Genomic DNA, 25,780 nt, shown 5'->3' on the forward strand with positions numbered 1-25,780 from the left:
TTTTAGGAGTTTAGAACCTCTAGATCAGCACTGTCCAATAGAAACAATGTAAACAACATATGTAACCTAAAATTTTCTAGTAGCCACAATAAAAAAAGGCAAAGTAGAAATATTACACCAGTTAGTATACACTGATTCTGCATTCTAATTCAAGTATCTGAGAAGTTTGCAATGTACTCTGCAAAATAAAAATAGTGAACTAAAAAATATCATCACATATTTATGGAATATTTTGTTAATTCTTAACTTAAAATTTAATCTAAGATGGCATTAAATAGCATTTCATTTAAAAAATGATGTCTGAACTAGTGTTCATGAAATACTCACAGACTGCTTAACAACATCCCCCCATTCAGGAGCTACTCCATATTCTGCATTTTCTTTCAGGAACCGACACAAATCTTTCAGAGGGGGAGCAAATGCACCTCCAACCTATAAACGAAAAGCAGACTCTCAGACACTTAAGAGCATATTAAATGTGACGACATTTCTTTCTTTTAATCTGTGCTATTCAGAGTTTATTTCTTTAAAACACATATATTCTTTGAACCACTCTGACAATCCTTATTATAGTAAAGAGGACTACCACAACCCATAAGAACTATCAATATACTACATAAACACATGCTAACATAAATGTTAGATGTTTCATGTATAGTTCCTTGGACAGTAAAATAACTACCATGTACTGTGAAGTTACTATGTTGGGTAGGCAGTGTAGCCTAGTTAAGAGTATATCCTTTGGAGTCATCAGACTTACCACCTACAACTTAGGCAAATCAGAAAATATTTTTGAGCCTCAGTTTTCTGATCTGCAGAATGGAGTTAACAATAATACCTCCCTCATACGGTTTTATGAAAATGAGATAATTCAAGCACCTCAGCAAAGGGTCTGGCACATAATAAATATAAGTTGTTATTATTATACTGCCAACTATCATGCTAAGGACTTTAAGTACATAATTTATTTTAGTTCTCACTATATCCATTTGAGAATGCATTATTTCTACTTTTCAAATGAAGGAATTAAGCCTCAGAGAAGTTATACAAGCTGCCTAAAGCTAACTAGTAAGTGTCAGGGTCAGCCTTCAAACTCAGGTCTCAAAAAACCAATGCACTTATCTTTTATGCAAATTGATACCCTAAAAGTTGTATTTGTAGGCATCACTGGAGTTTTTTTTTGGTCAGGTTGGATGCCAGGCTGAAATGCCAGGCTGGATGAAGCATAAGTTGGAATCAAGATTACCAGGAGAAATATCAATAACGCCAGATATGCAGATGACACTACCCTTATGGCACAAAGTGAAAAAGAACTAAAGAAACTCTTGTTTAAAGTGAAAGAGGAGAGTGAAAAAGTTGGCTTAAAGCTCAACATTCAGAAAACTAAGATCATGGCATCTGGTCCCATCACTTCATGGCAAAAAGATGGGGAAACAGTGGAAACAGTGCCAGACTTTATTTTGGGGGGCTCCAAAATCACTGCAGATGGTGACTGCAGCCATGAAATTAAAAGATGCTTGCTCCTTGGAAGTAAAGTTGTGACCAACCTAGACAGCATATTAAAAAGCAGAGACCAAAAAAAAAAAAAGCAGAGATATTGCTTTGCCAACAAAAGTCCATCTAGTCAAAGCTATGGTTTTTCCAGGAGTCATGTATGGATGTGAGAGTTGGACTATAAAGAAAGCTGAGCACCGAAGAATTAATGCTTTTGAACTGTGGTGTTGGAGAAGACTCTTCAGACTGCAATGAGATCCAACCAGTCCATCCTAAAGGAAATCAGTCCTGAATATTCATTGGAAGGGCTGATGCTGAAATTCCAATATTTTGGCCACCTGATGTGAAGCACTGACTCATCTGAAAAGACCCTGATGCTGGGAAAGATTTAAGGTGGGAGGAGAAGGGGACGACAGAGGATGGGATGGTTCGATGGCATCACCGACTCAATGGACATGAGTTTGAGTAAGCTCCAGGGGTTAGTGATGGACAGGGAAGTCTGGCATGCTGCAGTTCATGGGGTTGCAAAGAGTCGGACATGACTGAGTGACTGAACTGAACTGAACCGAACCCTAAAAGTATAAAAATAAACATATCCTTTTAAATATTTAAATGATTTCAACCTACCAATTTAATGTTCCTTTGGAGTCTAAGGACACTCTTGAATAATTCCTTTTCCCACAGCTTTCTGAATGAACATGTACTATATCTTGTTAGGATACAGACAGGGTTTAATGTGGCCAGTCATAATAACTATATTGTTATCTAATTATTTTCTATAGTTTTTACTTAGTCTCTCAATTTTCTGTTTCTAAAATTTCCTTTATTTTATTTATAAAATTTCCTTTTTATTATCTCCTTAATTAAGCTCCAGTTTAAACTAGAGGCCCTCTGTATGGTTCAAAGCCTGTACTCTAGAAACTCAGAACAATAAAGAAATCTAAAACCAAGGGAAATGAACAGGTCCTTTACCGGGCTACTACAATTAAAAATAAAATTTAGGATGTTTAATATTCAACCAAGTAAAAATTTCAAAATGGTTCCATGTCCTTAAAACTGGCTAAGACAAATTTATTCATACCTAGAAAGTTTAATTTTTGTTATAAGATGAAGTGCAAAGATTTGTAACACAATCTGTGTAAGCACAAAATTTAAGTAAAATGCAACTAAAATGTCATCTTGTTCTTCCCTTAATACATTTGACATCATTTTAATCTACTAACAAAAGCTGAATAAACCTGGGGAAAAATTAGTATTAATTTTAATGAGTTAGTACATACAATAATATTAAGACAAATGTTATTTTAAAAATGGTATTCTTCCAATTTCAATACTTCTGAGAAATTAAAATGATTTCATGTATTTTTATACTAGCAGTGAGGTCATTCAACAGAGAGCAAAACAGAAGTAGGGAATTAACTAGGGATATATGTAGGGTAATTTAATTTGTGGGTGAAGGAACTCAATGAGAAACTTGATGGTCTTACTTTGAAGGCCATTTCTTTTTTTTTTTAACTTATTGTGCTGCTTGCTCATCAGAATAAAAAACAATAAAAGTGTCAAAGCTATAAACTTACAAAAGGGTGCCTCAACTGTTCTATAATTTACTTTGTGAGGTAAAAGAAACATATACCAATCCATACATAAAACAGAAACAATTTGGGGAAACAACTGTTGAGCCGCATTTGATTCAGAAACAAGACTGGAAAAACCTGGTCCTCAATAAATAAAGCAAGAAGATAAGCACGGGGTACCATTTGTCTCTAAGATAAGACATTTTATCTTTGCTTTAAGACATATGATTTAAGGCATTTAATTTCCACCCATCAGGAAATTATGTAATATGCCAATGTTGATAGAAGACGACACCTTAAGGCCTAATGATGGAATTATCCATACGTGATAAATATATATAAATCTGTAATGGCTATGATGAGAATAGTGTTCCGTTTCAGCAGAGTTTCTCAACCTCTGCACTACAGACCATTTTGGATTGGTGTCGTGGGGGGTGTCCTGTGCATTGCAGGAGGTGTAGCAGTGTTCCTGGCCTCCACCCGCCGAGGCCAACAGACTCCGGCCAGCAGCTCACCACCTCTCCAACACCCACCTCCTTCATCTGGAGATAAGACTATCAAAAACGTCCCCTGATCGCTCAGTGTCCCTTGGAGAACAAAGTTACCCCCTTTGGATAACTACTGCCTTAGATGCAGTGCCCTGGCTCAGTGCCACTGCAAAGGTACAGATATATAAAGTAACTTATTTCATTTGACAGCTTAGCCAAAGGTGTGGGATTTGAAATTAGACTGCATAAAATTGTAGTCCGTGTCTTTCCCCTCAAATCTTCTAGATTTAACCCTACTAGGTCTGTTAGAAAATACTGCATAATGAAACAGTGTTCTAAAGATTTCTTACATAGTGCATCAGTATGAAAAATTAACAACAAATATGCAAATACCTTTCTGGCATTTCTTCTGTTAATCAGCTGAACACGTTCTTCTCCAGTGAGACTATTAACGTCTAATTTATTGGGGTTTCTGCAACGATGCCTTTTTTGTTTGGGTCTCCCCTCATGGAGTTGCATTCTCTAAAATATATAGACAAAGAAATAGCTGTAAAATCTTTAACTATGCAAAGGGAACAAATAAGCTGATCCAAGTAATTTAACCATGTAAAATTGAAGATATGTGGTATGTATAAGATATAGTAATACAGTTAACCTTAAACAACATGGGTTTCAACTGTGTAGGTCCACTTATATGTGGATTTTTTTTCAGTGACTACACAATCCATTGTTGATTGAATCCAAGGATGTGTAACTGAGGACATGGAGGGTAATTGTAACATTATACTTGAATTTTTGGCTGTGGAGGGTGGCATGCGTCAATATCTCTTAGCTCCTGTGTTGGTCAAGGGCCAACTATTTATGTTATATATTGAAGGGATAGTACATAACATCACGTTACAATCCTTTTGCTGTAGACATACCACAGTAGCATGTGAGAGCCAAGAAACCATTAACATCAAGTGCCCTTGGGAAATCATACCAACATTATGTTGTATTTTCTACTCAAACAAATGTGGCTTATAGCAATGTCTTAAAATTGTTTTATAACATTATATAAAACATTGTGATAAAAGGGTTATTTGCAGTGAAAATGATGAATTGCTCTAAGTTAAAAAAAGTAATAAAGACTCCTTTGCAGTAGTAAGAGAAAGGTCTGAGAATCTTCAGAGACGAGAGTATAATTGCCAAAAGGGCAAGAACTTTATATTGTTCACTGTTTTATCCTAAATCCCTTACAACAGTAACTAGCACACAGCAGCTGCTCAATAAAAATTGACTAAATAAATGAATGTTATTTACTAACATGTTAAGAAGTTACCGGTATAACAAATCATCCTCATCATCTTCAGAAAGCAGTACTTGTTTTATTATTGCTCATCTTACTGAAAACCTGTCCCTTACAAGAGCTGTATTTGGCTTTTTTTTTTTTTAATAAAAAGAATTAAGTGGAAGTTTGAGAATTTGTGGCATTTTCTGAAAGAACTAGGGATATGAAAACCAAGACTGAGGTAGCCAAGACTACCACGTTACCTCTTGGTTATAGTAACAACAATATAAAACACTACACACACACACACACACACACACACACACACACACACACACCAAGTACAGTCACATTCTAGGGACTGGAGCTTCTGTGGTTCTTTTGCATGAAAAAATAAGGCAATTAATTTTTTTTCTGTTAATAACAATCACTTTACCTTTAAATGGTATTCTTTCATTTTTCAAAAGGTTTTCATTTACAAATCATTGACTCAGTAAATATTTACAGGGAACTAGATACCATTCTCTGTATCAGAAATTATGTGCTAAATCCTGGGGCTACAAGGTGAATAGGACACAACCCTTAAGCAGCTCACAGGGTAGGGAACAACATTACTGGGTCATCTTCGTAATGGAGGCAGATAGCGTAAGACTACTACTGGCATACAGGGGATATGCCACTACTCTTTTACCTTATAAAATATATAGAAACAACAAGGGGGACCAACACAAAATCTGGTACATAAGCATCTGATAGTAAAGCACTGCAAACTGAAATAGTACATTTCTATGAGTAAGAAAGCCATATGCCCATAAGATAGTGAGTAGGAAGTATTTCAGAGGATAAGGAAAATGCAAATGAATATATCTATTCTCATCTTGACTAATATAATCCATGTACCTGTATTCTTATAAGATCTTAAGAGCAGAGGTTTGGACAGTGGGTTTAAGACTTATTAGCTGTGTGGCCTTGTACTATTTATTTAAAATTTCAGTTTCCATTTCTTTATCTATAAAGTTACAACAAGGCCATTCTGATAAAGTTTGGGAGTGTTAAATGAGATTATGCATGTAAGTGCTAAGTATAAAGCCAGGTACAGAGTTAAGTCTCAATAAATGTTTATTTTACTATGACCATTTTTATTATTTTAAAATAAACTTGAGGAAAAGGATTGGAGGTTTTATACCTTTATAACTGTCATTGGGTCTATGATAGTACTCTGTATATGAGCAGTGACTTTTATTAAACACATTGATGCAGAATGAAAAATGGAAAATAATATTATATCATAGGAAAGATGTTCATTAGTTTTTGTTGCTAATTTTTCCTACATCTTGGGCAGACCACATATTTAACGTAAGTGGGTGAGAATTTATACTTCATCATTATAGATGTGATGAATCATAGAGATAAAATATACTAAGATTTATAAGGTATCACCTACAGGAATAAAAGCTCCTAAATCTTCCACATAACCTGGGTGCTCCTTAAGCCACTTTTCCAAATCCTTTCTCTTCGGTGCATCATCGCCTGCAAGTCTTGTCCCATCTTTAAGGTTAATAACTGGAACAGGAGTTTCTGTATCAGGAATTCCTTGAGGTTGAGTATAGGATAGTGCTGGATTTATCCCTGTAGAAATCTGTGAGGTGGTTAAGCCTAACGCAACCTGTAGAAAAACACCAAATGAAAATGTTATTTCCATGCGTTAGCATTCCGATTTTGGTCCAATGAAGCAGCTCTTTTCGAAGAGAAACAAAAATTGTTTAAAATTTCTTCTAAGTCTTTCAAATTTAAAATTTTCATGAATCTTGGCCAGTGCTGGACTGTACTGAGATGCAATCTGAAACTATACAGTACACTCCTAATTTTCCAGTTATTTTTATTGTTCACAAAGCAGCAATATTTATCTTTACTAGGATGAATTTTGGACTCAAGGATCAGTAGCTTTTAAGCATTACTTTACTTACATGATTAGGTGGTTTATTTCTGTTAAAAAAGAGGATGTCAACACCTTCTACATTCTTCCTCCTTCCCCGCCTTTTTTTGACTACAGGCTGGTTGTCTAATAAAACTCCATTGGCACCAAGGGTTGATTGAATGGGAGTACCTAACAAATTAAAAATGCAAAAGAGTGATAAAAATCTAGTTCTTAAATTAAAAGTAATCACTTTCGGGGGGACGGACTGGGAGTTTGGGATTAACAGATGCCAACTATCATATATAGGATTGATAAACAATAAGTCCTACTGTATAGCACAGGGGACTATATTAAATATCCTGTGATAAACCATAATGGAAAAGAATGTGTGTTAGGGTGTGTGTGTGTGTAAGTGACTCACTTTGTTGAATAGCAGAAATTAATACAACATTATAAGTAAACTATACTTCAACAAAATAAAATAATTAATGCTTGTAATGAGACTCATGATCAAAATAAAATGTTAAATTCAAAAAAACATAGCTTTTTTTTATACAAGTCTACCTTTATTTGTAAAAAATAATATACAACTAAAGCTAATTTGATTTTTAAAATCAAAATTCATTTAGTGATAATGTACATTTTATAATAAAATTGTAGTAAAATACTGACATTTGATAGTTTAAACAAAGTATCATTCATGTAAAAATCATGTTGCATGTAAAATTTAATTAGAAAATTCATAGTTCACAAAAGTACATATATTTTGTTGATAGCTCATGAGGACATTATCATAAACTTACTTAAGATACAGAACAAAATTCACAGTTAGTTTGACATTTAGTACTATAAAGTTTTAAGGTGAATCCACTGATATTTTTGTTAATAAGGTACACTTGAAACAATTCAGACTACCAATGAATTGACATTTTATTGTATAACCAAGATCTATTGGTTTTACAATATGTCTAGTAATCAGTTAGTTTTTTTTTTTTTTTAACTAAAAATACCACCCCATTTCTCATTCAAAAACCAGGAGAACTGCAATCCAGGCCTCCTTCAAGTTTTAACATGTCTCCCCAAAATTTTCCCTTGGATAGCCACATATCTTTTCTTTCAGAGGAAGAAGCATGCCTTTCTCACGTACAAGGCAAACCTTTCCACCTTTTTTGAACCCATTAATTCCTACTTTTTCTATTAAGTATAAGTTTGTTTTACCATTTATCTTTGCTTTTTTGGTGCCGAAATATCTTAATCTATATTAGCTTTGTATCAACTTAAAATCATAGCCCAACACAAACAAAAAACAAACTTTCTTTGGCTTTTTCATAGCCTTCAAAACTTCTGAAATGGTATCTGTCATGCTCCTCTTTTTCATGACAAACTTCACACCTCAAATTCCCAAAGTCCGCCCCTGACCAGACTATTTAAGGTATTTTCCCTAAGATCACCAGTGTTTCTTGCCAGTTAAAGACTCCTTATTTCAGTAGGCACTCAATAAAAAAACGTTTGTAAGAGGTATGAATGAAACAGTTCCATGCATTCATTTTTTCCCAACAGATACATATTTTTAAACAGCTACGTACAAAGGACTAGGATGGTTCAAAGGTAAGACACAGTTCCTGACCTTAAAGAGTACATCATCTAGAATACTCTTATGAAAGAAAATATTATTAAGAATGAGATGTTTGCTTATAATGGTTCAGCTTGTAGTGAGAAATACATTTTCAGTCATCCAAGAAGAATTTCTTGAGCAAGTCCTGTGTACTCATGAAAGACACTTCCTTTTCTTTTTTAAAAACAACAAAAAAACCCAGCAACCTTAATTTCTTCTTGAGAGTGATTTTCATAAACATTACTGATTTATTTTGGGCTAGAATCCAAAATGGAAATTTAACTTACTCTATTTCATAAAGCCTGTGTTGTCTTTTCTAAGATGTAATTATAATAATATTAAAATTTAAAATAAATATTACTTTCTATTGAGTGCCTACTAGTTGTCGCCATAAACTAGGCTAAGTGTTACAAATGTCTTCTTAAATTACCAAAAACAGAACAAACAAGACAGAGAGGTATTAAGCCAATTTTATAAATGTGATCAGAAATGTTATGCTGCAGGCCCATGTCACAGCAGTTGGTAAATGACAGAATTCAACTCCAGGCTCTTTAGTTCTACCATCTTTTGATTACTATTCCAGGTGGTTTCTGGAATAAACTAAAGACTTATAATTTATGCTATTTTACTTTCTTTCATTAATTTACATTATATATCTTCATTCAAAGCTTTTAGATAAAATTCAGAGGCATGCTCATATAAACATAAAAAGGGCTTAATATGAAGAATTACAATAGCACTTGTTCAATACCCAATTCTAAAACCTAATTTTAACATCTGTTTAGCATCTAATTATGTGCCAAGTTCCATTCCAGCCACTTCACATGTATTACTTAATCTACCTGACAATGCTACCTTTCCTCTGACCCCAACCCCTCACATCACAAACAAGAAAAGGCTCAAAAATGTTATCAGGTTTCCTAAGAGTCCTGTAAGAAGACAGAGCTAGATTTCACATTGAAGGGGATTTCCCTGGTGGTCTAGTGATTAAAACTTTGTGCTCCCAATGGAGGGACACAGGTTCAGTCCCTGGCTGGGGAACTAAGATCCTTCACACCGTGTTGCATGGCCAAAAGGAAGATTTCACATTTGCAATTATTAAGATGAATGAGATACAATTCTTAAATAATTTTATCTAGTTTTAATGTTTTGGCTTTTTAATATTTTGTATAGGTGCAAATTAGTGTTATAATTACTACTGACACTATCAAGACAGTATTATTTACCAAAGAATTACTTATAGGCAAAGGCTGTAGTCTTTGAAAGTCTTCAGCTGCAATAGCAATAAAATGTTCAGATGACAGAAGTATCAATCCCACTTTATAGTTCTGGAGTTATCAAAGTACAAGCAGCAGTATTATTAAACGCATTTATGTTGGGGAAAAAAATCCCAGAGCTTATCTTCCCCACCTCTTCCCATTTTCTCATGGAAAAAAGAAATAATAACAACACTGCCATACTGCCATTGTAAGCACAATTTGAGGGATTTATATTTCAGTAAGAGATCTATGGCTCATTCATACTTGTCCGAAAGTCTAGTAATTAGAGAATTACAGTGAATGGTAATGAAACTATGAGACAAAATTCTGATGACTCTAATTCATAACTTAATTATAATTTACAACTAGAATGTGGTAATAGCAGCTACTGGAAACAGCAATCAATTTAACATTTATAATGCAGCATTATTTCCCAAAGTTTAGGAAATTCACACCCTGCACAAGCACAGGAGTTGTGAAACGTTTTCACGTGTTGGATGGCAACCGAAATAGGGTCCTCAACTGTATGTGTGCAGAGGTGCAAAGGCAAGTCCAGTCCCTCATCTGCTTTTAACCGAAAAGGTATATTTTTTTTACGATTAGTATGTTGTGGTCCATACATTTTAAGACTCAACTACTCTTAACTAAAATTCTCAATTGTTGACAGCACACTTCAAGAGGGACACAGCCAAACTAAAGTACAACTATATCAACAGGAACAAAGCAAATTCTCATGGATGGAATCCTCAGTGCCTTTAGAGTACAGAACACTTGGCACTAATTCCGTATTTAATAATTACTGATTCACATTGCCAAAAAGTTAGAACAAAACACAGTCTCAAGGGGAGGTATTATCATTGTTTTCAAAGTGTTAAGATTATCATGCAGACATTTGACTAGGTTATTTCTGTGATGCCTTTAAAGACAAAAATACAATCATTGAGAAGAACGAATTGCGGGCAGAATTTGCTTCCAAAGAAGAAATTTTGTGTATTTTAGAGCTTTCTTATGATAAAAGGGCTGTTTAAAGTAGACACAATCTCGTTCTTGCAAGTATTCTGTGAGTAAGTGAGGATTTAGGAAGGACGTAGGAAGAATAGACTATTTCATGCTGAGGCAGTGATTACCAGCATATTCACCTGATAGTGGTATGGATTTTGGGAAACTGGCGAGGCTGCTCTCTGACGCACCTTGAAGGTCCCGAAGTCTAGTGAGGTACTGCTGCTGCCCAGGAGCACAGTCTTCACTGTCCGGCGGCCTTCTCTGAGTGAGCCCTTGCTTCTGAAATGTCAACTTCAAACCACCTTCCTGTTAAACAGATGCCATTATCAAGAAAGAAATGATTAAAATCACTGCAGTATATTAAGATAAATTTTTTACTTTGAAAAAGTGAGGTAAAAACCCTGAAAAATCAGTCACGTTCTCTTCTTGTTCATACATCAACTAGAGAAAAACATTTAATCAATTTCTATAATGAATATTAAAATTTCTATCTTTAAGTGGAAAAAAATTCTAGGTATTACGTACACTTTTCTGAGCAAAACCAAACTTTTCATGTGACTAGTACATTGTAACCCCTTCAGTGATTGACATATATCTGTGTACATTATTCACATGACATTTTAAGAGATATTACCCATGTTTTAGGCATCAGTTCAGCTTCAAAAATCACACTGAACAATGAAATGTTACTGTAACAAGGCATGCTAAATATTTAAAACAGAAAGTGCACTGACATACCATTTGAATATTATATAAAAGAACTAAACAATAAGAAATTGTCAGACTGTTTAAGAAAGCATCTTGATCAGCAGAAGGACTATTTTCAGAAGTATAGGTAGAGAAACATATTTAATGATGATCCCTCTAGTAGAATATTCAAGTTTAATAACCTGGATATCAAAAAGAAAAAACAATCCAAATACCAGAAAACAAGTATGTGAAGGAAGTAAGAGTAAGAGCAGGCAGCCATTTGCAGGAAAAGCATGCTGCACACCGCAATCGCAATCAGGTCCTAGGGCAATAAAAATAAACATACGTCTTTGATTTTCACTGTAAACTCCTTTTCTCGTACATGCTTCTTCACCTTTGACATCTGTGCTGACTGATCGTGCTCGTCTTTGACTGCAGCACCTGCAGGAGGGGGCGCGCTGGGCTCGCTGTACTCTGTGGCTGCACCAGAGCTGTCCAGCAGCTTTGTGGTATAGAAAGAAGCCATGGCGTTGGCATCGTAACTTCTTCTAGCTGAAGGCCACTTCCCTTTCAGGACTGTTTGACAAATACTGTCCAGCCGGTTGATCATCACACGATCCTACAACAGCATGAACATCAAGGGGTAATTTTAGTCATTGAGCCAGACCTTTGGGGATCACAGCTTTGATGGATTTATCCCTGGTACAACTTATGTATACCTGGTATGCATACATTTTCTCACATACATATTACAATTCTGTATAAATTTCCATTGGTGAAGTTAAAAAAATATACTGTAAAGATATTTTGCTGTTCTTTTGTTTTTATAAGAGTAATACAGGGTCCTCATAAAAAATTCAAACAACTCAGAAGTATACAAAAGAGTAGAGAGTTCTCTTCTCTCTCATTTCTAAAGTTAAGTACTCGTCTACTAATCCAGTCACATACTGGAAGAAGGAAGAACAGTCTTAATACAGTCTAAGCTTCCACCACTATATGTACCTGTACTTAAAGGAACATTTCTCTAGGTCACAACTGGCTCATAAATTTTCTTAAAGACCCACTTAAAAGCACTTATTTCATAAAGAAGCATCTGAATTGTATGTGAACATAAGCATTCATTATCTTTTCTTCAGAGTATTCTAAGGTTGAGAATCATATACGTTTAAGGACATATATCTAACAGAGTAACAGTTGACAATAATAGTTGTTACTTTTCATGCTAACACCAAATGGTCATCCCACACATAATAGTGACTCTTTTTTCCTACATAAGAATATCTACCATTAAAGACAGAAAAATATTTTTAAAAATGACCTATATCAGCAGCAAACTTACCTTTGGCCAATATGATGCTGCCAGCATGTATCCACCCTGTAGGATGTAAGCAGACTCTGCTGTCCCATTGTTCATCTGGAAACTATCCTGGGTCTCATCCTGGGTAGTGCTCAGTGATGCGACGCTTTCTTCATCATAGGCTTTCATGTGAGGGGTACCTTCTGCTAAGAATAATTATGACCAATTATAATTGTTTTAAAGACTGTGTAACACACAATTTTGCATATACTTATCAAATCCTATATAATTAGGATTATCAGACATATTTGAAAATGAAAAGTTGAGAAGTAAAAAAAAAAATCACGTAGAATACAATAAAGTACTCATTATTTTTGAAATTATAGCAAAAGCCAAATAAGTGGCATTACGGAGTTTGAAGGAAAAGGTTAACCAAACATCCCTTTCTGCAAGAAGATTTGACCTGTGGTAACTCTCTAGGTCTGTTTCCCTGAAAACACATACACTCCTGATTGGTAAACTCAGGAGTTTACCAGTCTAGACTGGGAGGGCACAAATATCTGCCGGGGAGGCTATCATTCTTTCAGGAGGGGACTCTCGTAATTGGGCATGTCCTGTGTGAAAACCCAGAAAGTCATGCTTGTGGAGATGTTACAGGGGATGCTTGCTCTTGTGGGTCTCAGGATGGCTCCTGTGCCCATTTGATGTTGACTCATTTCCTTACAGTCTTCCCTAGTGGCTCAGATGGTAAAGAGTTTACCTGCAATCAGGAGACCTGGGTTAGATCCCTGGGTCAGGAAGATCCCCTGGGAAAGGGAATGGCTACCCACTCCAGTATCCTTGCCTGGAAAATCTCATTGATGGAGGAGCTTGGTGGGCCCCAATTCACGGGGTAGCAAAGAGTTGGACACGGCTGAGCGACTAACGCACTCACACTCACTCACATTTCCTTACACCCAAGCTGTCAGACTGCAATAAGGACACCTGCAGAAGAGGACCACCTACCACTACTCTGTGGACAGGTTGGAGTTCCTCTGCTAGATCTTTCTGAGTAGGGCCAAGTTGGGTCCTGTTAGTCGGACTGGTGTCTATTATAAAATTATTATCTTTATTTGCTCACTGATGAACTTCTTTTAGGAAAAATACAATACTAAATTTAAGGCAATCACAAATAAATAAAATTATTGTGCCAAGTCTCTAATCCTGTTTGACTAACCCATTTTGCAATGTGAATACTGAATACAGAGTATGAAACAGTAACCTAGCTGTGTTTTCAGCAGTTCCTCTTTAAGAAAATCTGTACACGTAAAATTTAAACTAACAATTTTAAGCATGCTTAAGCAATCTGAATCACTTCTCATTTGCATGTGAAATGTCTTAAAATAGCAAAAGCACTTTATGCATATACCTCTCTTTTGGACTTCCTCTTCTTCACTGTCACTTTCTTCTGACGAAGATGAGGAGGAGGAGGAGGAAGAGGAAGACGAGGATGAGGATGAAGATGATGCTGAAGAACAAGAGGAGGAGGAAGAAGAGCTAGAGCCTGATCGAGAGTGGGAACACGAAGAGGAGGAAGACGAGGAAGAAGATGATCTGGAAGAACAGGACGATCTCTCAGAATCAGAGTCAGAATCAGAACTAGACTCTGATCCTCTTTTGTGGACTCGCTGCTTCTTAGAAGCTGGGTTTGGAGTTAGAGGCTCAGTTCTGGCTGCAACCATGCGTCTGTCTGTTTCACCTTTTCCACCAGATTTCTGGTCTCCAGTAGCCTGTGGTAAAACACCATTCTTTGGACTTACAGGCTCAGACTTTATTAGTGTCCTGGTTTCCTCAGAAGACATAGACTCTTCTTCAGAAGACTGAGGCTCCTCTTTAAGGTTTTCACTTTTAACTTTCACATCCTCTAGAATAACAGCTTTAGGATCTAGGAGCCTAGGTAGAGAGGTAAGAGGAGAAGCAGAAAGTGCTACTTGATATTGCTGTAAAAGTGGGGTAGAAGTCCTTGAATGAGCCATCTTACTTTGACTGTAGTTCCTCTGAGCGGCCATAAATGAGAGTTCAGGGTCCCGAAGAATGTGATAGTCTGTTCGGCTCACCCCGTGTTTAGCAGCTCCAATGAGCAAGTCCCTATCATGAGAGCCACATTCCCACCAGACTGGTAAGTCTGGATTTGGATGGCAAAGCTTCAAGCGCTCAAACAATTGTGGATGTCGGAGGGCCTGTTCCCTTACTTTCCTTAGAAGTTCAATGCGATATAAAGTCCGAGAAGCACGTTCTTCTGTGATTGGCTGGATAAAAATACTTGGATCCACCAATTCTATATTGAGGCAAGAACAAACATATTACCCTAAAAAATACTTCATTATAGGTTTAAAACAAATAATGCAACTTCTAAAATATATGTGTACTCAATATCATTGTATAGTTTCAGAATTTCATTTTAACATTTTTAAATGAGGAGAAATATAAGTCTTAGAAATATTAATAAACACATAACACATAACACTGGGTCTATAGAAAGTTAAATAAACATTAAGATTACTTTCAAAGTGTGTTAATTTAACTAGGACGTACTTTTAAGAAATTCTCTGTGAGCTAATGTCACACTACTCTGTTTTAATCTAAGAGAAAAGCACTCAAACTCACTTATAAATATAAATTAAAACTGTTAAAATAACATCCCATAAGCAAACTTAAGTCTGTATATCTTTAAGTGCACTGAGGTAACTCAGAGCATTACAGTGGACTCACAGGGACACCAAAGTCTTTCTTAAAAATTTGATATAAACATAGGAACAGTTGTCAAACAGTGTATGACTACTAGTCTGAGACAGTTCCATTGCAACATCAGACCACACTCTCTTCTTTTTGGTGGGGTCATATCTTTATCAGCAGAGATACTGGCAGTTGGAAAGTACTCAAAAAAAGATAGAGGCTTGTTGGAATAATGTAGAGACTACCTGAAGAGCTACTAATGGCCAGATTTGGAACAATCTGAACACCAGAATTAACACTGACAGTACTGGATTATAACTTACAGAATAAAAAATACTCATTTGAATAAATACGAACATGAATAAATAATTGAGTAGACTAGGGAGAAGAACAGTTTTTCCGTGCAGTAGAACTGCACAGTTAAAAACTGCTGCAGACAAGATCTACTGATGGTTACTGAAATCAATGGGTGAAAGCTTGAGGAGAATAGGATTTGTGTGGTCTCAAAGTATCTTCTTAAGGTATCTGTTAACTACAGGGGAGAACATAATTTTACACTGGAGAAACACAGCAGAAACTACCTAAGCTTAACAAAGAATCAAGGGCTACATCAGTAATAAGACACACTGACATCATGAGCCCCTTGATGTTACATTCTGAGAAAGACACAACATCAATTCTAAGTTACTCTTGCAAAAAAAGGCATAACCCAACACAATCATGTGAAAACACAAGACAAATTCAAATTGAAGGGTTTTTGGCAAAATTGATCAAAGGCATTAGGGTCATTAAAGACAAAAAAAAACAAACAAACCCAAACTGAGAAACTGTTATAGACGGCAGGAGGTGAAGGAAAAATAACAATGGAATACAACATGGGCTCTTGGAACAAAAAACGACATCAGTAGAAAAACAGGTAAGACTTGAAATGGTGTTTAGTTAATGGTATTGTACTAATGTAAGTTTCCTGGGCTAATAATTTCAGAGAAGGCAATGGCAACACTCCAGTACTCTTGCCTGGAAAATCCCATGGACAGAGGAGCCTGGTAGGCTGCAGTCCATGGGGTCTCGAAGAGTCAGATATGACTAAACGACTTCATTTTCACTTTTCACTTTCACGCATTGGAGAAGGAAATGGCAACCCACTCCAGTGTTCTTGCCTGGAGAATCCCAGGGACGGGGGAGCCTGGTGGGCTGCTGTCTATGGGGTCGCACAGAGTCGGACACGACTGAAGCGACTTAGCGGCAGCAGCAGCAGCATGATTAGTGATATAAGATTTTAACATCACAGAAGGAAAAGTGAGGGATATATGAAAACTCCCCACCTGGGATTCAAAATCATTTAAACTGGCTGAGAATTAGCAGGTCTTGATTAATTGCTCTTGTTTTGGTTTTGTTTTCTGAAGGCCCTGGGTGGTTTTTCCTACTAAATTTTCTTTTGAATGGAGGCCTCATTTCTTGCAAAATCATTTGTGCTAAATAAGCCCTCCAGCACAGTTCCTATCAGATGGACTAAAAATATAGGTTAGTTCTATTTATCAAAAGTTATCCTTTATTTTCCCACCCCCGACAATCATAAATCTAATTCTAAATAAAAACACTGACTATTTTCTCAAAATTAAATGTGTACCTGTACTCTTTAGCTCTCATTTCAATAGTAGAATTAAGGAATAAAAGACTGTTAAGCAGAGTTTAGTTACCATTCAGAAAAACTGGTGAAATGTTGAATTAGATGATACTATATTAAAAATCTAGGAATTTCTGAAATTTAATTCTGTTTCTTTGATTGAAACAAAGGAAAAAAACATTTTTTATTTACATACCTTCTTTGGAAGGAAGACGACAAACCCTCCGACACATAGACATGAAAGCGTACAGGTACTTCTCCAAGCTATCGTCAGTTTTCTTATGTAGCCGAGCCATGGCCCTAAATTTTGTCCAATCAAACTGGCCTCTGTCAGGATCAAATACCACTCCAAATGTAGATACAACTCTGTAAAAATCGGCTTCTTCTCTTCTTGTCCATCTATTTTGAATTACAGAAAAAATCACATAGCTCATGGAAATAATATTAATGCTGAATAAAAATGACTACTGTAAAATTCAGAAATATTTCAAGTACTTAACACTTTAAAAGATTAAATCCAGGGTTACTGCCTTATAAACACATTCAAAAATGCTAGTTGACTCATCTCTACCCATGCTTCTTTTCCTTCAGACAATAATGGTTTTTTTGCATACTTAACTGTGTGAAAAAATATGCATGGGATACAAAAATGTATAAGACATGATGACCCTCCCTTTGGGCAAAAGATAAAACATTTCAAATATATTTACAGTATAAGGTAGTATTTTATAGTTGTATGTATTATAGAAACCACAAGTTTAGGATAGCACAGAAGATGGAAGGATTTGTTCAAACTTGAAGAAAGACATCACAGAGTTAAGTGGCATTTATTTACAGCTTAGATAAGACATGGAAAGGAAAAGATGCATGTTATTATAGGATCTTTTATCATTTTGAAAATGACTAGTTTTATTTAGGTAAGTGCTATGTGAGTGCAGAAAACAAAGAATACTGTGAGCTAGTCTAGTGCAGGAAAAAATCAGCAGAGGATACAGAACCCATGCTGAACACTGAAGGAATAGAAGGGCCATGTATGGACTAAAGAGTTCATAAGAGTATTCTCGGTGACAGGGGACAACTTAAGTAGGATACTGAATCAAGACTAAGTGGGGCATTCAGGCTGAGGAAATAGTAGTGAATAAAATTATAAATGCATGCTAAGGCCTAAACTGAAGAGACTCTTGAATTAAGGCTTAAGAAGTTAAACTTTATCCTTTTACTAAATAAAGGGCCACTGAATACTAGGATAAAACTAAAACTTTAGGAAGATTATCTAAATCTTCCAGACTGAGGGAAAATGTATGTGGCAGACTGAAGATGGCCACCAATTCTTTGCCATTCTTCCATTTGAGAGGTGCAACTCATTTCCCTTAAATTATGGTTGGCCCTGTGCTGTGACTCTGTAACTGCTGAGGCTAGGCCATGAAAAACCTGCAACTTCAACCTTTGCCATTTGGAATATTCCCTCTTGGAAACTGCCTGCAATGAAGGAGACCCAGGTTTGATCCTTGGGTTGGGAAGATCCCCTGGAGAAGGAAATGCCAACCCACTCCAGTATTCTTGCCTGGAGAATTCCACGGACAAAGGAGCCTGGTGGGCTGCAGTCCATGGGATCACAGAGTCAGACGTGACTGTGCAACTAACTCTTGATTTTCAAACCCTCCCCAGACTCCAGCCAACACCTTAGGAAGCAGAAGAACCACCTGGTCAACCCACAGAATTGTGAGAAACAAAAAACTGATGTTGCTTTATGTTACTGTGTTATGGGATAGGTGGTTATGCAAGGACAGATAACTGAAACAGTGTATTTACAAAGGCAGCAGCATTTGAGTATTACATCTAGGATAGCTAAAGTCTTAAGTGTCAGACTAAATTCTGGTTACAATGAATGTGCCTCAAGTGAAACAAAGGAACAATGATTTATCTTTCAGAAAAAATCCAAAGATCCAGGTTTAACAAGGAGGCCAGGTTATTGCTAAACTTTCTTATTCTTTTCCAGGGATCCTATCCTTTTTAAGAAGTTAAAGTTTTGGGAATGAGAGAAGTGTGCCTGTCCTCCTAACAAGATCTCTTGCAAGAAGTTCTACTACTATTTATTTCCCTTTGACATCAGTAGCTTTAAGGGTTCATCCTCGGTAAAAAGCAGAGACGAACTTCTCTTTCATGAATTCTGTACTTCATTAATGTCATCGTGTAAAATAAGACACAATGGAATTTATTTCATGTAATTTAAAAATACATTTCATTTATAATTTAATTGTTGAGTTTTCACCTTCATTTCCCTTACACCTCATTGTTCATAAACATGAATTACACATAAAATAAGACCTAGTAACTATAAAATGCAATTAGTTTAACCATCTTTGTATGTGCATATACTTATATACATGTGTATGTGTGCATAAAGCATTTTGCTTTGACCAACTTCTCTACCTAGATATGTTTTTAGCAAAGTGAGATAATCATAGCCTAACAGACTTCAGAATGAATAGTATATTTAGATACTATCTATTAAAAACTTAGTCTTACCTCTGCTGTCTTTCTATCTTGGCTGCTATTTTAGGGTTAAGAGTGGCTTCTTCATAAAGAGGCTGCATAACACTGGCAGGCACAGGGAAAGTAGGTTGTATCTGTTGGATTTGTCTGTTTTTATTAGTACGCTGATATGCAGTAATGAGACGCCTCAAACGGGTAGTTAAGGCTGACTGAGTAGGCCAATAAATTTTATCACCCTCCATCAGCTGACCATCTACATTTAAAGAAACTCATGTCAATTAAAAAAAAACACAACTAGAAAACAAACACACAAAAAAACTCAATAGATACTGCCATGAAGCTCACAAAAGCAGCAAAATTACCCTACTTAATTTTTTCTTTTAATTCAGTTAAGTGAAAAGCAAAAACAAATCTCTTTTAAAAAAAGCTTTAATTAGAGCTCTGACAACTAAAAATACTGTTAAACTTTCAATCAACTATGTTTTATAATGATTGCAACTATCTTCAATAAATTTCATGCACATTTGAAACATATAATAGTGTACTAGTTTACTGATCTCACGGTATCATGGGAATGCTAATTTACAACAATACTGAAGAAAGAAAGAAATGTTATTTACCTCCATCTGCTATAACAAGATCTCCTGGTGAGGAAACATCATCCTTTCAAAAGAAAACAGAAATGTGTCACAGGGAAACTGGGTCAAAATACAATAAGAGAATCGATTTTCTTTATAATACTTTGTTTTGCAAAAGAATTTTAAAAATTTATTTAAATTAAAAAAACTCAAACCAAAAACAGTTCACCCATTTCCACCTCATCTCTAACTCCCAGCCTCTGGCAAGCACACTCTGTTCTCTTTATCTATCAATTTAGTTCAAAAATATGTTCTTTTTTAGATTCCACATATTAAGTGATCATACAGTATTTGTCTTTATCTGACTTATTTCACTTAGCATAGTGTTCTCAAGGTCCATCCATGTTGTTGCAAAGGAGAAGATTTCATTTTTTTTTAAAGACTGAATAATATTCCATTGTATACATATATACATAAACATAGACATGAAAACGTGTGTTATGTATATCACAATCTCTTTACCCATTTTTCCATCAAGAGACACTTAGGTTGTTACCACATCTTGGTTATTATAAATAATACTTGAAACAACATGTGATCGGGGTGCATATATCTTTTCAAATTTGTGCTTTTCTTTAAAGGCTAAGTACCCGTAAGTTTGACTGCTAGATCACATGACAATTTTTAATTTTTAAGGAACCTCCATATTGTCTTCCATAGTGGCTACACCAATTTACATTCCCGCCAACAATGTACAAGGTTTCACTTTTCTCTGCATCCTATCCAATACTTGTTATTTCTAATCTCTTTGATAACAGTCCTCTGCTTACTATGGCCATACCCTTAGCCCTCGTGGGGACAGGATCCTTCCCTGGGTGCTGTATCTCAGCCTCAGGAGCAGTGGCTATTACATTCTTTAGAGTCCCCGACACTTCTTTCTACTCTCTCTCTCATTATTTCAGTTCCTCTATCACAATCAGTAAGTCTTTACATCAAGCTTTCCCTATTGAAATTACTATGTGGTTTCTCTCTTTTTGGCTCAAACTGATTCATCATGCTACATTTTGGATAATTTCCTCTATATTGTAAATAATTTCTCCTCTCATGAACTGTGTCTAATTTGCTTCTCCAGCACAAGGTTTAACTTATTTGTGGAGTTTAAATTTCAAGGTCAATATTTTCCACTTCTAAAGTTACATATAATTCTCCTTCACATGTCCCTTTAAAAATCATATGCTTTCTTTTGTTCTGTTCTTAGTTCTCTCTTTAATCAGTAAAAAATTTATTTATTTTCTATTTCAGGAGATCTATTATTACAAATTCTTAGACATCTAATCTTGTTCTTTGTTGTATTTGCTAACATGAATTCATGGTAAATTGTTCCTCATAGATGAAGTTTTGGATTTTGACCTTATTTCATGGAAGGCTATCTTCAGGATGCAAATATAATCTCAACTGAAGTTGTTTCTTCTGTTAGTTCTTTATCTTTGTTTGTTTTCCTTCACCAGGTACCTCAATGGTATTACCAGCTTGGGATCTCTTTTTATATTACATTTTTTGCCTTGAGAATTCTTGGACCATGCAGATTAAAAAAAAAAAAAATCAAACCATAAACTCAAGAAAAGGTAGGCCTATGGTTATGAATTCTCAGGGGAGATAATTTTCTCCTTACCTGAAGCCCATGCTGAGATAGATTTCTATGTTTTCATGTGCAGTTTGGCGGGAAGTACTACCCTTTAAGGGTTCTGATTTTACTGGCTATCATTCTCACCGGTACACACTGGCCTAAACTTCATCTTTCTTCCTCAATATCCCATTCCCTTGGCAACCAAGGCCAGCAAATCCTACCTGACAGCCACAGCATTGTTTAGTCTTTACTATGTTCTCAGAAATACTGGAAAAAGTCCTCTCCTCTTTTAATATCATTTCTCCAATCCAACAGATTCTTTTCTGTACTTTCAACAACTCTTTTTCTTCCTTTTGACTTTCTATAAATAGACCACTTAGAATTGTGCTTTGGCAGCTCAAAATTCCTCCAGGCTCTACCCTCTATTTCAAACTGCTTTATGGAGGCCCAGTTTCTGACTGTTGCTCTGTGTCTTCAGTATCTAGTTCTCACTCTGCTTTGGGATTTTGCCCCTGAATACTGTCTCTTTGGTTCCTAGCAGTGTAGCATGTTGGCAAGTTCCATTTCATCCATATGTCCAAACCAGTCTCCAGCTTGTCTAGAAGGGGAGATCAAGCAAATTCTAAATGCTTATTTGTGATGTCTGGCAACCTATGTTGGTCACTATCTTGAGAGAAATGATGCATAATAAAAACATATGAAGGAAAAACACACAAAAGAAAAAGCAAGCAAAAGAAAACATGGATAACTAGAACTGATGACTTAAAAACATGATCCAAAGCATACCTCTATATCATCTTTAAAGATAGCTGGGGCAGGTTTGTATTCTGGATCTTCCACATCCCTGTTAAATACCAACAAATGCCATAATTATTGTTCCCGAACTTCAAATTTCCCTTGGCTGGACAAACAAATGGGGTACTGTTGGAAGGACTTTTTAATATGTTTTAAAGGTCAGACTGAAGTCTCTGTTGTTTAGCCAGAGGAGCTCACCTAATAGCATGAAGGCAATTACATGGCAAGTCAGAAGAAAGCTAGTTCTAATTTACTCTAATTTACCCCCAAGCTCACTTATAAATGTGGTATTAATCTTAACATAGACTCTTACTTTTCTCTTTCGGTGAGAAAAGAAACAGGTATAATGAACATCATATTTCTCTTCAATTGTGTATGCTTAGCTTTCTTTTTCCCTCGTACACCTTCAAAATTTTATGGGCTTAATTGCTGTGACTACTAAGAATGGACAAGTGAAGAACTCATCAAATGAATGGGTGTGGGGAACGTTCAGTCCCTTTCTTCATTCACACTCTGTTTAACAAGTGCTAATTTATTAGACTCTCATTAGCTACTACTACTTTATCTAAAGAGAAACATCACTGACAGAACACACTGATGTTGACAGAGATATACGGAGAACTCATGCTTCTGAAATGCACGTACCCATCCATATAATCATTTGCCCTCTGTTCCGCAGCAACTGCTTTCTCATCAGGTTTTCCTACTCGTTCCAAAAAGCACAATGCTGGGTCTGCTCGGATAGTGTTATACTTTTCATAACCTAGAGGGACCACCAATTTTGGAAGTAAAAAGGATAAAAAGAAGAAAAACATGTAAGTATTTCTCATATTTATGATGGGTGATCTTCCTACACTAAAGGGACCATATATTAAAATGATACAGGTTAAACATTTTCTAGAAATTATCCCAAACATTACATGGTCTGACAATAAGTATATTTAGGAATCTAGATTAAATTTATCAGTTAAGCTGAAAAAGAGAAAAATCTGATCACATGCAACAAATTTCACATAAAAACTCTTCCTTAGAGGGAATGTTACATGAGACATGTCTGGGAGAAGCAGTTTATATATGCCACCCACTCATAAGAAAATGTAGTGACTAATGGACAGTTCGAGAGTGCATGCTTTATATATATATTCAATGGGTGTTACTGAAATAAAGCTGTAAGTGGAAATAAAAAAATTAAGACATAGCTGACTTAACAGTATACAGAGATGAAGACTCTACTTATCTTACGTCTCACTTACCATGTTTAAAAACCCCAATAAGGAGCGACTTATCAGCATCAAAGTCCCACCACTCAGCTGGGACTTCTGAGTGGTCTGGTTCTGGGACCCAAACATCAATGTCACTTAAAAAAAGCATGATACGAGTTTATGGGTTACTATAAACAAGTCTAAGAGGAGGCAAAATTTTACATAGCTTATAAAAAGCACTGTGGTTTTTAACAAAAAAAGGATATAACTTTATTTTCTTATTTCCCACAATTATCACCAATTAAAATTATAAAATTGCACAATAACTACAAAGATATCATAAAATGAATTAATAATTTTAAGCACAACAGAAGTAAGTTTCAACAGGTTTACTTTATCCTTAAGGAATAATAGTCTTTCCACTGATTTCCTTTAGATACAGACAAAAATCTATCTGATTATGTCAGCAAACAATGTGGCCAAAATCATCTGGTTCAAATATTTTATTTTGTATATGAGGAGACTGAACCCCTAAAAAGCAAATCAATTGCACTAGGCTGTAAAACAGGTTATGTCTCTTTTAGACTGCTATTGCTAGGAACAGGAAATCAATCCTGAATCAATCATTGGAAGGACTGATGCTGAAGCTGAAGCTCCAATACTTTGGCCGCCTGATGCAAAGAGTCCACTTATTAGAAAAGGCCCTGATGCTGGGAAAGACTGAAGGCAGGAGGAAAAGGGGATGGCAGAGGGCGAGATGGTTGGATGGCATCACCGACTCAATGGACATGAGTTTGAACAAGCTCTGGGAGATGGTGAAGGACAGGGAAGCCTGGCGTGCTGCAGTCCACGGGGTCGCAAAGAGTTGGACACGACTGAGTGACTGAACAGCAGCAGCAGTTGCTAGGAAATCACGCTGAAAAACTACGCGCTGCTTACAAGTGGGGAGAATGCAGGTTCTTGATTAGTGATTTGATGAAAACACTCCAAGTGCTATTTTTTATGCTGTTTATAATACATGCCACAAAATGACAATATGATAATTTACTGAAACCACAATGATAAATCCATGATGCTCTGGTAATGTGGTGGTTTTCATTAATATAAAACAATTACAGCACTTATAATTTTATAAATATAACTTTCTTTTCCTTTATCACTTGAAATTATTATTTTCCCAGAAACATTTCTGCAAGTAACACACCTCTGAAGTAATATACACCTCTAAAAAGGGAAAGATGCCATGCATAAAAGGACTGAAATGTTCACTTCTTTACCAGAGATTCAAACCATTTAAAAACACAACACATAAAAAAAACCCCACAAATTTAGCTTCATCGTAGCATCATAAATTTTATAAATCAATTAACAAAGGACTATGGATGTAAGATATGAAGAGTTTCCTATAAGTTGGTTATCCTTGGGAATTCAAAATAAACTTTCAGATAGAAGATAAGTGATCAATGTTTCTGGTCTCGTCCACAAGAACCTAATACTTAACCACTAATGTAGCTGAAATAAAAGACACTGACAATGAAAGAGTTGTAAGTTTTATAAGTAATTAAAACATAAGAAAATCACTGTTTATTTTTCATAAGCGTTTTGCCAGGAGACTGAAAGACATTTTTCGGCATTCTAAAATGCACATCTCATTATATCTTATTTTGCTTAAAAAGAGAAGTGTCACAGTCACAATATTTTTTAGTTTAGTGCAGGAAGAGGAAGAGAGGTTTTCCTGTGATATGGCAAAAGCTGAAGAAAGATGAGGAAAAATACAGTTAAACAAGATACTTAGTTTTGATTGCATTCCTGGTCAGGATTAATCAAAGCAGAAGCACAAAAGATAAAGGAATAAGAGGAAAGAACACTGGAGACAGGATACCCAAAGGGGAATCATCAAGTGGGTCAGATATGTATTTCCCTTTACAAACCATCAGGTGGCACTCTAAGCTCAACATGCTGTGACATCTGAGGTGGAAGGTTTTTATCCTTCTTTTAAAGAGTAAAGGGGGCTTCCCTGATAGCTCAGGAGACTCCACTTCCTGGGTGGATTCCTGGGTTAGGAAGATCAGCCGGAGAAGGGAAAAAGCTACCCACTCCAGTATTCTGGCCTGGAGAACTCCATGGACTGTA

At 35.9% G+C, this 25,780-nt stretch overlaps 1 protein-coding gene and 1 long non-coding RNA gene across 18 annotated transcripts in view; one reads left to right on the plus strand and one right to left on the minus strand.

The window, feature by feature from the left end:
- LOC122420242 overlaps positions 1-19,034 on the plus strand; it is a 44,073-nt gene extending 25,039 nt beyond the window's left edge. Inside the window, exon 3 of the long non-coding RNA XR_006263242.1 lies at positions 18,949-19,034. This is a non-coding gene — a long non-coding RNA (uncharacterized LOC122420242). The remainder of the gene's footprint in view (positions 1-18,948) is intronic.
- The window catches only part of CHD9 (chromodomain helicase DNA binding protein 9), a 219,426-nt gene that overhangs the window by 4,120 nt on the left and 189,526 nt on the right, over positions 1-25,780 (minus strand). For 9 of the 17 annotated variants that reach the window (XM_043435129.1, XM_043435131.1, XM_043435133.1 and 6 more), the window contains 14 exons: positions 23,699-23,802; positions 23,091-23,208; positions 22,437-22,494; positions 20,066-20,108; positions 19,479-19,698; positions 17,146-17,348; positions 14,016-14,924; positions 12,650-12,813; positions 11,657-11,929; positions 10,758-10,926; positions 6,794-6,933; positions 6,271-6,492; positions 3,950-4,078; positions 328-432 (listed from right to left, as the gene is read on the minus strand). In XM_043435129.1, the coding sequence (XP_043291064.1) occupies positions 328-432; positions 3,950-4,078; positions 6,271-6,492; positions 6,794-6,933; positions 10,758-10,926; positions 11,657-11,929; positions 12,650-12,813; positions 14,016-14,924; positions 17,146-17,348; positions 19,479-19,698; positions 20,066-20,108; positions 22,437-22,494; positions 23,091-23,208; positions 23,699-23,802 (2,857 nt within the window). The remainder of the gene's footprint in view (positions 1-327; positions 433-3,949; positions 4,079-6,270; positions 6,493-6,793; positions 6,934-10,757; positions 10,927-11,656; positions 11,930-12,649; positions 12,814-14,015; positions 14,925-17,145; positions 17,349-19,478; positions 19,699-20,065; positions 20,109-22,436; positions 22,495-23,090; positions 23,209-23,698; positions 23,803-25,780) is intronic. The other 8 variants (XM_043435138.1, XM_043435137.1, XM_043435135.1 and 5 more) reach the window with 5 other exon arrangements.

Source organism: Cervus canadensis, chromosome 18, assembly GCF_019320065.1.
Source record: "Cervus canadensis isolate Bull #8, Minnesota chromosome 18, ASM1932006v1, whole genome shotgun sequence".
Lineage (NCBI taxonomy): Eukaryota > Metazoa > Chordata > Mammalia > Artiodactyla > Cervidae > Cervus > Cervus canadensis.